The sequence below is a fragment of the Rosa rugosa genome, chromosome 6, assembly GCF_958449725.1.
Source record: "Rosa rugosa chromosome 6, drRosRugo1.1, whole genome shotgun sequence".
Lineage (NCBI taxonomy): Eukaryota > Viridiplantae > Streptophyta > Magnoliopsida > Rosales > Rosaceae > Rosa > Rosa rugosa.
In genome coordinates, this window is record NC_084825.1 from 48,059,974 (window position 1) to 48,073,933 (window position 13,960).

General features: G+C 38.9%; 1 protein-coding gene across 2 annotated transcripts; it reads right to left on the bottom strand.

The window, feature by feature from the left end:
* Positions 1–1,762: 1,762 nt before the first annotated feature.
* LOC133714168 (SNF2 domain-containing protein CLASSY 1-like) lies at positions 1,763–9,514 on the bottom strand. 2 transcript variants are annotated; one of them, XM_062140242.1, is made up of 8 exons: positions 9,201–9,514; positions 8,918–8,980; positions 8,424–8,500; positions 6,646–6,896; positions 5,013–6,473; positions 4,719–4,865; positions 2,621–4,560; positions 1,763–2,394 (listed from the first exon to the last, which is right to left on the bottom strand). In XM_062140242.1, the coding sequence occupies exons 3-7, from the start codon at positions 8,476–8,478 to the stop codon at positions 2,623–2,625; spliced, it is 3,852 nt and encodes a 1,283-aa protein (XP_061996226.1). In that variant the 5' UTR covers positions 8,479–8,500; positions 8,918–8,980; positions 9,201–9,514; the 3' UTR covers positions 1,763–2,394; positions 2,621–2,622. The 2 variants fall into 2 exon arrangements, with proteins under 2 accessions (XP_061996226.1, XP_061996225.1); XM_062140241.1 differs by lacking the exon at positions 8,918–8,980.
* Between the last annotated feature and the right edge of the window lie 4,446 nt (positions 9,515–13,960).

Sequence of the window (13,960 nt, forward strand, 5' to 3'; positions counted from 1 at the left end):
ACATCATTATCCTTGCTCATTTGCACGGGCGGGGGCATTATTAACCTCACTTCTTAAACTATATCATACGGTTAAAGATATTTCCTACTCAAATTATGTAACTCTTAATGATTGAGAATTTCATGAATGTGCATGGTTATTTACTCTAAAAGTGTTAGGGCAAGATATTTGTTGAAAATATCTGAACATGAGTAAGAGGTTATAAGGGAGTTCAGAGAAATGCAACTAGATTAAGACAAAGTAGTCGATAAATAATCATAATGAACATTAATTGTAACTTAAAATACTTGATAAATTGTCCTAGAGAGCTTGAAGTAACTAACTGAAAAAACAAAACAAAACAAATCGGCTAATGCCGCGGTTCCTCATGAAAAAATCACCCTATCTCATTTCAGCTTCTTTTTTTTTTTTTTTTTTTTTTGAAGGCTGGATTAGTAATGTACTCTCCAGGCTTCAACTGGGTTTTATTTTATTACCCAGAAGGCCAGACCACCTTTAGTTTTCGCTCTCTCTCGTCTTCCCAGTAGTTGCTGCTGCTTCACCGTTTAATTTACTTTACAACCTTTTAGCGTGATTTTCTCAACTTGAACTTTCCTTTTTGTCCTTTCTCATTTTTTCTAATTCAACCAACTCCCACCAACTTGAGCGTTTTCTAAGTTGGAACCCACTCCTCACATGGTGTACTCTCGCAACTAGGCGCTTTGCTTAATGCCTTTGCTTTTTTTTTTTTGAGAAATAATGCCTTTGCTTTTCAGTAGGTAATTCTTTGAAGTTTGAAGAGTACAAGGGTGGCATTTCAAATATTTTTGGAAAGCGAGATGTCGAAAACCAAATACTCTTTTAATTTGATTTGGCCATTTTAGGTGAGATTTATATTATAGACCTTGATCAACGATTTGAGTTAGACGCGGTTTAGATTAAGAAAATGTAAATAATGTAAACATTTACTGATGACTATATGTAGCTTTATTTGTTATATTTTTAGGCGCGGATTAGATAATTTGTTGTTTATTGTAAAGATATTTTATTTCCCAAAACTTCTGCCTATTTACCAAGTTGCAGTTGTAAAGAACTTGTTCAAACCTACGTTACATGTGATGCTGATTTGGGGTTTTGTATTGTAGGTATTTACCTTTGCAGTACCAATAACATAATCAAATATGAGCTATTGCACTTCTCCATTGCCTCAGTGGGCTGATCAGAAGCCGACTTAGCTTGTTGCTAAGATCCGTTGGTACTTGGTAGTAATGTTATATATACACACATTTACAGGTTCAAGTTTCCTCTGTGATCGATTTGCCAAACACCTCCTCCCAATTTCGTACTTGAAATTAGGAAAGCTAAACTGGTATTACATGCAGAAGCTGTATTATGACTATTGGTGAGCAGAAATCAATGAGATAAAAGTTTCAGTTGAATATCATAACAGAGCCCCTTCATCATTTCTCATACTATTTGGTGTGCAGCTGTTCCAATTTTGAGGCATGGTTAAAAGGTACCTCGAGGAAACAATGTAGTGATCGAAAATGCAAAGAAACTTTGACTATTTTCCAAATGAAATCCTAATTAAACACCATTTAGGGTGATCAAAGGGAATGCATCTGCTGTCATCTTACATTATCATGAGTGATGACCCCTAACCATAACATGTAGTACGAAAATATGCAATAATGCATACGGTGTAATCAGGAAGCTCTTACGCATGCATGCAGTCATTCAACCACATCTTGGATGAGGCAACCATAATGAGATCATGAAAAACTGAAAGTGAAAAGAAGAAAACCATTTCAGATTAACGCTTTCAGTTATGACAGTTAAATCACGGACACATTGTCGTGCATCAGCATTTACATGGTGCATCAGTTCTGCCCATAATTTCTGGTAAGTTTGGAACCCAGGAGGCTAGGATTCATCCCAACCCACCCCCATCAGCTTTCTTCAGCTAAAGGCTAACTTATGCGCCCATGTATTTGATGTCAATAGGACTTTTAAGTTCTAGCAGACCACCTATATGGATATTTCGGCAAACACATAAAACCCATTATCTTCGAAAACTACAACAACACAAGTTTTTTTTTTTTTTTTTTTTTGTTCAAAAGAATAACAACGCAAGGTCAACCAAAAGAAAACTAGAAAAGATGACAACAACATTGAAAGTTGAAGAAACTTGTTTGTGCAGAGACCTGGGTTTTGAACTCATTAAGCAACTTTATCCTGTCTTTGACATTAGGCAGGGCCAAGTGTTTCTCTTCAGGCTTAGCTTGTTTGTCCCAGCAGGAGCCATTAGCTGCTTTTAGCCCCAAATCTGCACTGCTTCTTGCTATAACTGTTCCAGACAGACAGAAGCTTTCGTCTTTTGAACACGTCTTGTAGCACCTTCTACAGTAGTTATGCCTATACATAAACATAAAGTAATTCGTGACAATCCATTATAAATTGGCCATTACGCAATTTAACACAGGCTCTTTTCTTCCTTGTTTCCCCTTCCTAACCCAATCTCGATCGATGTCTTTTGTTCTCACCATTTTGATTAAAATAAAACTTAAAAGTAAATATGAAACAGGGAAATTGACACAGAAACAAGCAGAGAAAAGCTATAAGGGTTTTGAGTAGTCCTTACCTCTATGAAGTATGTGTTGAAGCCTTTTCATTTTTCATGATCATATGGAATGCTTTACTCTTGTCTTCACCCACCATTTCCCTCAATATATCATCTTCAATCTTCTCAGCTTGCCAGCGAGAAGGATCCTCCACAAATGCCTCACTGAATATCATGCTGGATACCCATTCTTTCCAAGTAGTCCTTCTATACTTGTCTTCTTCGAGCGTTCCTGTTGCCAATAGCTGATAAACATACACAACCTTTTGCTGACCAGGCCTAAAAGCTCGTGCTATAGCTTGCTTCGTCTTGGAAGGATTCCATTCGGAGTCCAACAAGATAACCCTAGATGCAGCTGTCAGACTAATGCCTTCAGCACAAGCAGTGATAGATGCAAGCAGAACCTTTGAGGCTCCACCTGGTTCTTCAAATTTGTCCATAACCTTTCCACGTTCAAATAACTCCAGATCCCCGGTAAGAACCAAAACTTCTCTGCCTCGCTCCCACTGAAAGACCCTCTCAAACAATTCTAGAAACAGTCTCACAGGTGCAATGTTGTGGCAGAAAATCAAGACCTTCTCTTTCCGAGTAACACGGTAAACCAGGTTCAAAACAAACTTGACTTTTGACCCTTTGTGCAAATCATACTTGTATTGCTCAAGCTCCATCAGTTCTTGGGGACTAAAGAACTTATCAGCACAAGCTGCAGTTTTGATTAGCCAAGGATGTATTGATCCAAGAGTGATCAAAAGTTCTAGTTCCAAGGGATACCCTTTGTACTTGGACATTATTTGTTGCAGTCTATCCAAAATCACTTGTTGAATGTCAGTGGTATTCATCAGCAAGGTGTAAATCTGTAGACCGGGAAGGGTGTCTGAATTTCCACCTTCATACACATCTATAAATCTGTTTGTTATCTTTCTCAGCTTGTTGAGACCTTCGATCCTCTGATCTTCTTCTTCATTTGAATCAATTTTCTTGGCAATTTTATCCAAGAACAACTTTCTGGCTCGAGCTTCCATCAAATGGCGTGCTTTGTCTTTCAATGCCTTCTTTTTCCTTCTGTATTTTGGGTCCAATGACTTCAAAACTTCATTCACAAACTTCGGCCTTGCCAAACAAAGTGTGTTGAAGTATTCACAGAAATTGTTCTGAAACAAAGTACCTGAAAGCAATATTCTCAAATCAGTTTCAACTTTCATCAATCCTTTCCTCAACCTTGATTTGGTACTTCTGGGGTTGTGCCCTTCGTCTAGAACTAGGAGCCCTGGACTTTCCCTCAGGACTTGAGCCATAAATCTTCTGTGGACAAACTTTGAGTCTTCACGCATCAATGTTAGGAAAGAAGTATACCCCATGACAAGAACACTAGGTTGTGCATGCCACTTCTGTATCTTTTCTAGGCAATCGAGAACATGCATCACATCGTCAGTTGGCTTCGGGCCTCTTGTATAGGTTACTGACTTATTCCTAAACACTCTATAGGTTCTACGACCGTGAATTAGATAAACCGGTATAGGGATCTTCCATTTAATGAATTCCTTGTACCAGGTGTAGAGTGTTGTCTTTGGAGCAAGGACTAAAGGTCGTTTTCCAGGGAATAACTTCAGGTAGCTAACAAGAAATGCAATGATCAAAAAAGTTTTCCCAGCTCCAGGAGTATGAGATATAACACAGCCACCATTTCTCTTGGATTTCTTTTCCATCAATGCTGGTTCCATAGATCCTGCAATATTCTTCCATAAAAACTCAAAAGCCTTCTTCTGGTGGAATAACAGTTTCTTTCTAAGTTCAGGAATTAAAGCCCAAACATTGTCATTTTCTTCTGAAATATGCTCATCCACAGGGTTATCACGTTTGTGGAAGAAATCGAACTCCTCATATTCAGCTCTTTTAGGATCTGGTGGTGGATCTTCTTCATTTGGTTTTTTATCATCTGTGAACCCATATGGGTTTTGCACCTAAAGAATAAGCAAGAAATTAGGTGCAGTTGATAATTTTGCTAACAGATCAGCCTAATTGAAACAAAAAATTCTGTCATACAAATTGAGTTTAATTATAGCAGCAGAAGGAATGTGACATAAAACTATTGCATGCAAGAGTTTCTACATTGACTTACAAAGGGGGGTGTAACATGTTTGATTTCAGTCTTCACAAAGCCACATATAATGCACTTAAGCCCAATTTCTTCATCGAGAGTGAAGTCATGCTGGCAACCTGGACCTGACTTTTGTGCAAATTTACCTGAAGCAGCACCATTTGATTCCTGAAAATGGATTCAGCAATTCAAATGTATTAATCATTGCACAGTAAGAGAACTTCCCCAAAGAGTACAGAATTTGATATTTTTGTTCAAATTTTGATGATAAAGCTACTGAAAATTAGATGCCAGTGAAAAATCTTAAAATTTTACCTCATCACCAAGAAGATAACATGATGCCATTACTAATTCAAATTCTTTCCACAACATATCCTCCTCAGACATTTCCTCCTCCTCCTCATCTTCTGGCATTTCAGTTTCGTCCTTTTGGTCAGAGTTCTTGTTTGCCTTGAAATCTTTCCACTGGTCCATAATGTTTGGTTCTTGCTTGTTTGAGCAATCCATGTCTTTCAAGAACTTATTTATCAGCTCCTTGTATGCACCTGCATTTAATGACCTCTTTGAATAAGCTCCAGTATACCGATCCGTCCTTTTTGATCGTATAGAGGGATGATGATATGCGTAATGATAGCCTCTTCTCGGAAATCTACTAGAGGATGCACCCCCATCCCATTTAGTTTGAACATCCATGTCTTCCAAGCCAGCAATTTTGTTTCTTTTCTGTTTCTGTGCTTTAGAAGTACTGAAACGATAATAATGCTTGGTAGGAAATTCACCACTTTCTTTTGAACGATTTGCAGGACCATTGGCATTTGGAGGGAAGTTTCCAAGGGTTAGCTGATCACTTTTGACAGACGCAGGAACAATGGCAAGTTGATCAGCTCGATGTTTCTTCGTCTTATTTTTAGCCACACCTGATTTCACTTTCATCCACTTAATCTTGCTTTCTTTGCATTCAAATAGATCATCATTGTCACTGGGATTTGATCGCTTCCTCTTAGAACCAGCATTTTGCTCTGCCTCAGTACTATCCTCTTCCAAAGAGTTGCTTGCCTTCTTACGAAACAGGTATGACAGTGGTAAGTACAATTCGTCATCAGAATCATCTTGGGATTGATCTATCTTATATGGCCTGCTTCGAATGGGGCCTATTTGTATCTCAGAGGGAGCATCACATGCAAGGAAACGATCAGGTTGTATCTTTCGACGCTTGGAACGCCGCAATTCTGGAACCTCAGAAATTGGAGATGGTCTATCTTCATGCATGTCACAAGTAGGATCACCCCCAATAGCATCATCTGGAACCAACTGAACTATTATAGGTACCGGGATCCCATTCTCTACTCCGAAATTCACAGCTTTAAAAGAGTTTTCAGAGTTTGATGGAGTTGTGTCATCATAACCACCAGAAATTTGATACACAATCTTGTTCTGCACTGATCTTACATCAAATACAATCTGCTTCAAGGAAGATGTAACAAGCAACCATGACAAGTCGGATAAGAATTTCCCCAATAACAATTTAGTGTTTGGCAGAGTAGAGCAGTCCACAGAGCGATCCCAACGGTAGTACTGATTTTTACAAGAATTCCTATCAAGCCTTTGCAAGATGAAAACCTGATCAATTCCAATAACTTCAGTTTCTTTTTTAAGTGTTGCTCTCTCTGAACCAAGAGGTCCTTGGTTAACATAAAAGTTGACATGAAACTGGCATGAGCATTGAGAGTCATGAGGCTCCCTTTCGATAGAACTTATTCTAGCATCAACCCACACCTGCATTAGACCACATAACACACTCAGACTCAAACATTTAGACCTAACTGTTATAAGGTTTGGCGAGACTTATTTTTTCTTTTCTTCTTTGGTCTTCCTCTGAGGTAATGATGGTTATAATTATTAACTTGCTCTGATAATATGTCATGTTTGAAATTAGACTGCCACTCACCGGATCTCGCCTTTCCTTATCCGAACTCTCTGTATGATCAGAGTTTGAAAGCACACAGATATCCACACCAGGCCTCAACAAGCAAATGCAATCATATAAAGTTGCTCTTCTTGATTTTATTCGAAGGTTGGCAAATGGACCTTTATCCTGAATCACACATGGATGGTCTATGAATTTCATGTTCATAGTTCCATTGCTAATTCTTAGAAGTTCCACACCTTTCCATGATCCACAGCAAAGAGCCTCAAAGACTGCCAAGCACAACATTGAATGTAAGATATATGATAAGAATGTTAAAGCATACAACTCTAGCTTAAAATCAAATGTTTGGTGCGAGTAGAAACATGATAACATAATAGCATGAGCTAGTGTCTAAGCAAGAAAAGGATTGAAACAAGCCCCTTCTTCCGTTTCGCAAAATACTAAAACTGACATCATGAGTTGTATTCTTTAATTATCTCCAAACCTAAATAACAAGAAATCATTTTCCTTTCTTTTCAGGGAAAATTCTTTTCTTTTAGAAAGAATGACTAATTCCTATGTTTAGACCGGAAAATGCCAAAGTCATTTACACGAGGGCATGTGAACAATTAGCTGTTAAATAATATGGGTTCTGCTGTAGTTCCCATACTAGACACGTTTACTTACTTGAAATGAGGAATGGATAAATGAGAATAAACTCTTAAAGGTACATGTGATTTGATTACCTACCAACCCGTAAACAAAACCCTTGAAAGAATGGGGAACTTGGAAAGTTTTTAATGTCAAACCCACTTGCATCTCCCTTTGTGTTAGAACATGTATGGACCTATAACCGCTTATGCACCAACCGTTGGCATTCACGACTATAAATCTTTGCCCACGTGTGTGTGCATATTTCTATCTATTGATGATGTATGCTGCACTATGAGTCCCACATTTTCGACAGTTGCGTGGATGAAAATCGCCACCCACGTATGCATGAAAGATTACTACTATTGATGAGTGTAGGCTCCACTACGGGTCCCACGATCATCTATGGGCGCATACATGAAAATGCTCATGAAAGATCTCTAGCTATTGATGAGTGCAGTCTCCATTGTTGGTCCCACACTCATCAATGGGCGGGTGGCGAGAAATCGTCTCCCACGTGCATGTGAAAGACTTCTAGCTATCGATACTCATGCACTAAATTGTGGGTCCCACAATCATCTGCGGGCGTGCGGTTGGAACTTGGAAGTCACCACCGCCAATGTGCATGTGAAAGACTTCTAGCTATTGATACTCGCACACTCAATTGTGAGTCCCACAATCGATGAGTATATGGGCATGCGGTTGGAAATCCCCGCTGCCCATGTGCACATAAAAGATTTCTAGCTATCGATGAGTATAGGCGGCCATGTGGGTCCCACCATTATCTCCGCACTTAAGGTTAGAAGTCGCATATGCGCCCGTGGGGGATGGACTATAGTAGTGTTCATGATGGTATATATGAAAATTTGATTCTCATCACTTTGTGCTGTGATACTAGCGTTACAAACAAAAATGACAAGACTTTAAGAGCAAGTCATTGACCCTGAAATAAGTTACTTTCCAGAAGAAAAGCATAACTAGTAAACCGAATTAATTGAAACAATGAAATCACATTCAATGTAATTTTCACCTAGTTCTTGCTGAATTCCCCAGAATGTTCACAAGTAAATTAGTCTATTAATATGGGAATTGACTTTTAAAAAAGAAACAAAAACTGTACAAACAAAGAAAAAGAAAAAGAACAAGAAAAAGGAGACGATGCTTACGATGAGCATCAAATGGATGCTTAGCTCGATACAGATGCCTCTTCTTTATCTTCATTCTGATGTCAAGTCTGTCGTATCTGCAACACAATGCCGATCATTAGTGACTAATACTGCACACTTCAAACTTCAAAAACTCTCACTATTATGCTTGCCAGCTTTCAAAGTAGGTCTCACAGTTACTACTTGCAGATATCTAGGTCACACAGTTACAACAGCATATCCAATATAATTAATAATTACAATGAAGAAGTATTTTCCTTTTCTACTATTATTTGCTCTTTAAATCTATACGATTTAACGATCATGAAGATTTCTTTTTTTTTTGATTAAGAAACCACCTTTTTTATCAGATTAGAGAAAAGGAATGATCAACTTTCAGAAAGTAAAAGCAAAATTCCTTGTTACCCAAATAGAAATAATTCAGTCAAATTATTGGAGAGAGAATGACAGAGATCGCATAGTAGATACCAGAATTAAGAAATGAAAGCCCCTACCTTTACATGCAACAAAATTAAAAAGTAGACTTTTTTTTCTTCATGTGGTAAAAAACGCAACCTCTGCAGAATTCACCAGAAAAACAATAGAACCCAAAATAGCAAACAAAAAACCCCAGAAAAAAATTACACATCACCAGTAATGTATCTGAAATGAAGATAAAACCAATCAAACTCAAACCCAGTTTGCTGATCATTGATAAAACCAATATATCAAACTCAAATCAGGTAAAAAGAATTAAAGAAATAGCATTCACCAAGTAAAACGAATAAGAAAACGTACTCTGAAACAAAATCAAGCTGGACTCAAAGCTTCATCGTCTCAAAGGGAACTTGCTCCTCTGCAGAGATGGATGATCGGAGCTCTGATTGTTCCGGCACCGGAGCTAAAGCTTACAGGCGGTTATGTTGTGATAAAGATAAGCGAATACTTTGCACAGTGATAGTGGGCATCGGAGTGAGTGAGAGAGAGAGAGAGAGTAAAGTGAGTGATGAAACTGACAGTGGCGGAGAAATCTATATATAAAAAGGAGAGACTGAAAAGAAGGGCCTCGAAATCCGGGTTTTGCTGTTTTTGCATGAAACGCAAAACGAGAGGGGACAGGGGCAGTGGGTGTTAATAATGGGCGTCGAGGAGGGCCGTCTGGGGAGATGGAAAGTGGATCCAACGGCTGTGATTGAGGTGGGGGGACCCATGGCAGTGGTGACGGAAAATGATGACATGAATTCGCAACAAACTCCCCAGAGTTTGTTGGTTGCAGATTATTTCCAAATTTAAAGTTTTTAAACCCTGAAACGTATTTGGTCAACGACTTTTTGTTGACTGTTTCGTGTCCCGACCCAAAAGCCAATAAGTCCCTTTTGTTTTTTTTTTTTTTCTTTTCAACAGAGGTTTCGAGAACGGCCCAGACCAATAGATTAATTTTCATAATTAGCTTTTGTTGTATTAAGAAAATCATAATGTGGTTACCTTAATAGCAACAAAATTAACTTTAAAATATGAGACCAATGATTGAATTTTTTTTCCTTCAGCATCCATTTATTTTTTAATCCATCTTTAGAAATTATTAAAATTAGATTTGTTAGTGAGTTTGAAAGTATTAAAAGTTTTACACTACACTTGATGTATTGATGTTTTAGGTAACATAATATTATCATAGTCATTGGATTTGTTGGTGAGTTTGAAAATATTAAAAGTTTTACACTACACTTGATGTATTGATGTTTTAGGTAACATGATATTATCATAGTCATTGGTGTCATTCTAAGACTCTGATTAGTGTATTATAATATTAATTACAAATCTGTTCCATTTAATAATCATTAGTGTCATTCTAAGACTCTGACATTATCATATTCATCCTGAAAAAATGAAATAGAATATCTTTTGTGTTCTCCCAAACCCTAGCCACTATGGCTGGGGGTTCCATCAGCGGCAATCGGCGCCAACACCAAGAAGATACTCTCTCTGGCTCTTGTTGCCTTTTCGGGACCATTCAACGTTGACACTTCTTGACGAATTTTCAACTAATCTTTTTCACACCATACGACGGACTATCGGTCTTCTCGGCATCATGCAACAGAGTTCTTTTGCTTTTCAGAAGTATGGGAAGTAAAGGTTATCAGACGTGCGAGTACCGGTAGACAGTGCAAAAATTAAATTGTGGGGTACCCTCAATGCTTTATGCTGTGTGATTGCATAGAGGAGTTTTTCAGTTAATTGGGGTCGAATCAGGCCATGTAGGACACGGCTTAAGTTTGTTGACCATTTGACGGGCGAGGTAGCGGCTGTGGAGGCTGGTTATGGCTTTGCAGGTCATGGCGGATCGGAGCTGGCTCTGGATTTCCACAAAGCTATAGTTGCAGGTCTAGCGAGGCTCGATGTGGTAGCAACCGTCGAGGATCTAACAGGTGGAATTGTGGTGGCAGGCGGCGGCGGCGATCCGAAGAGGTGGAGGCGCCTCTGGAGTTGGATGTTGTCGAACTGCACACTGCGTCTCCGCTAGAACCAAGGATTGGGTGCCCAGATTTTCGGTGTCCAAAACTGGGCTTGGACTATTTTGGGCTTGGGCCCTATTGGATGCACTAGGGCAGCAGCAACTAGATTTTGGTGTTGGGCCCTTTCTGGGTTAATATTTGCTACTTCAATATGGCTGCTTTTAGGTTCGTACATTCTTTTTTTCGTATTTGGGATCCAAGAGATAAGTATTATTGTACTTAGCCTATTTATTATGTCTTAGTGTTATCATAGTCTATAGACTTGGTGTGATAAGTGAGCAATGAATGTCTAATGAGTAGACATATCCCTTAGCCTATTTATTATGTCTTAGTGTTATCATAGTCTATAGACTTGCTGTGATGTCTAATGAGTAGACATATCCCTATGTACCACCGTAGTACCTCCACAACCTATTGTCTGTCTAGTTAATGGCGGCGGAGTAGTATGTAATGATCATTCTAGGTTGAGTATCAGTGACAAATCATTTTAGATTTGATTTAAAAAGTGAAAAAAAAAAATTAAAGACTATAAACTAACTACGGTAGTACAGTTCATACTCCATCTTCATGAAAATTGATAATCATTACTTAAAAAAAAAAAAAATATTCCTCAAGGCCATGATTTTATCCAAATCTATAGATTATAGCACATGATTTTTTGGCCAAAATCGCATGTTCTTATTAGGAATTTTCAGAGGATTTTCCAGACATCGGAGCTATTTTTAATGATTTTTGGAAGTTGGTACTATCCAAAAATATAATTAAAGAAAATATGGCGGCTTGATCTAGACTGTTCATTTTAATCACCGTTTGATCTCAACTGTCGGAGACTGTTCATTTTAATCGTCGTTTGATCTCAGCTGTCGGATTTGAGTATATATAAGTTGGATCAGCTCGAGAAGCATCAGATCTCAGCCCAAACCGACCTCGGTCTCGACCCGTTTTCTTTCGGCGACACGACCCGATTTCTCCTGGACGTCGAACCGGCACTGTTGGACTCCTCTCGGCGGCGTGAAGCAGAACCCGGTCATTCCGACTCCGAATGACCGGCGATGGTGGCAAAGCGAAACCCTAAAGATTCTCGGGTGTTCCGGTGTAGTTTCCGATTCCGGCCAAATCGAGACATCTCATCGGTGTGGATGGCTTCGTCTCAATGTCTGATGAGTACCCTCAAAAATGAAAGAGAAGAAAACAAGGAAAAACTGAAAGAGAAAATAGACTTTTATAGATATTCGATAGTTGAATTACAAAATGAAAGGAACAGAGTATATATAGGCATATATCAACCAAAACGCTGCGTTTTACTAATAAGTAGTTGGTATCCCAACATCCCACCCTGCTGCAGAGACAACTACTCATCCTTGAAATCTGGATACAATCTCATAACTTCATCAGCTTCCATCCACGTTGCATCCTCCATAGAAGCTCCCACCCATTGTATAAGCCATTTGGTAACTGGTGCATTCTTTTTCTTGAAAATACCTCTTCCCAACACTTTAGCTGGGTACCACCTTGGATTCAAAGGGTTCAATGAAGGTGGCAGATGTGCCTGAACAGTTGTATTCGCACCAACTTTCTTTTTTAACAGTGACACATGAAAGACAGGGTGTACCCTTGAATTAGGAGGTAATAGTAATTTATAAGCAACCTTGTTTACCTTAGCTATCACTTGGAATGGACCATAGAACCTAGGAGCCAACTTATTGGAGTGTCTGCGTTTCACTGACTGTTGCTTGTAAGATTGCAACTTCAAGTAAACCCAATCATTTATCTCAAACTCCCTTTCAGTTCTGTGTTTATCCGCATAGGATTTCATTCTAGCTCGAGCCTGCTCCAAATTAAGCTTCAATCTTGCCAAAATCTCATCCCTGTCTCGTAGAGCAACATCAACATCATGAACATTAGTGGAATTGGGAAGATATGGGACTACCTTGGGAGGAGGATAAACATACAAAGCCTCAAATGGAGACATTTGGATTGCTGAATGATACGTAGAGTTGTACCAAAATTCAGCCCATGGAATCAATGATACCCAACTACCATATTTCTCAGTGATCATGCATCTCAAGTACTGCTCGAAAGTTCTATTAAGATTTTCTGTTTGGCCGTCAGACTCGGGATGGTAAGCTGTGCTCCTGTGTAGTTTAGTCCCCTGCATTTTGAAAAAAGCTTCCCAAAATTGGCTAAGAAAAATAGGATCTCTGTCTGTTACAATTGCTTCAAGCATACCATGCAATCTGAAAATCTCTTTCACAAATAATTTAGCAATTGTTTTAGCAGTATAAGGATGGCTAATTGGAACAAAGTGAGCATACTTGCTAAACCTGTCAACAATTACCCATAGTACTGATTTTTCCTGATCATTGGGTAGACCCTCTATAAAATCCATCGAGATGCCTTGCCAAGCTCCTTCAGGAATAGCCAAAGGTAAGAGTAAGCCTGGAGGAAGAATGGCTTCATAGTGATTCCTTTGGCACACATCACATTCCACTATCCATTTTTTAACAAATTTTTTGACTCCAGGCCACATGAAGGTTCTTGTAACCCTCTTGTAAGTTCTCAGGTAACCAGAATGACCACCAACTAGGCCAACATGACATTCATTCAACACCTTGTCTCTCCAAGAGTGAATCAAAGGCACAAACATTCTTCCTTTATAATACAGATTGTTATTAATAATGGAATATCCCTTTTTAGAGCACATACCTTGTTGTAGCTCATGAATCAGTTGTGCAGCCTCAGGATCTACCAAAGTGTCATTCTGTAAATCAAACATGAATTGGGAAATGGGACTTGATACTCCCACAATGGTATTGAGCTCCACTTGTCTAGAGAGTGCATCTGGAACCACATTGTTTTTTCCTGCCCTATACTTCACTGTGTAATCATAGCCAATCAACTTGATCAACCATTTTTGCTGTGTTGGGGTAGTGATTCTTTGGTGAAGAAAATGCATGCTGAATTATTCTATGCTCTGTAATGATGTTGAAATGATGCCCGAGTAGGTACGGCCTCCATTGTTGGACCGCAAACACCACTACCATC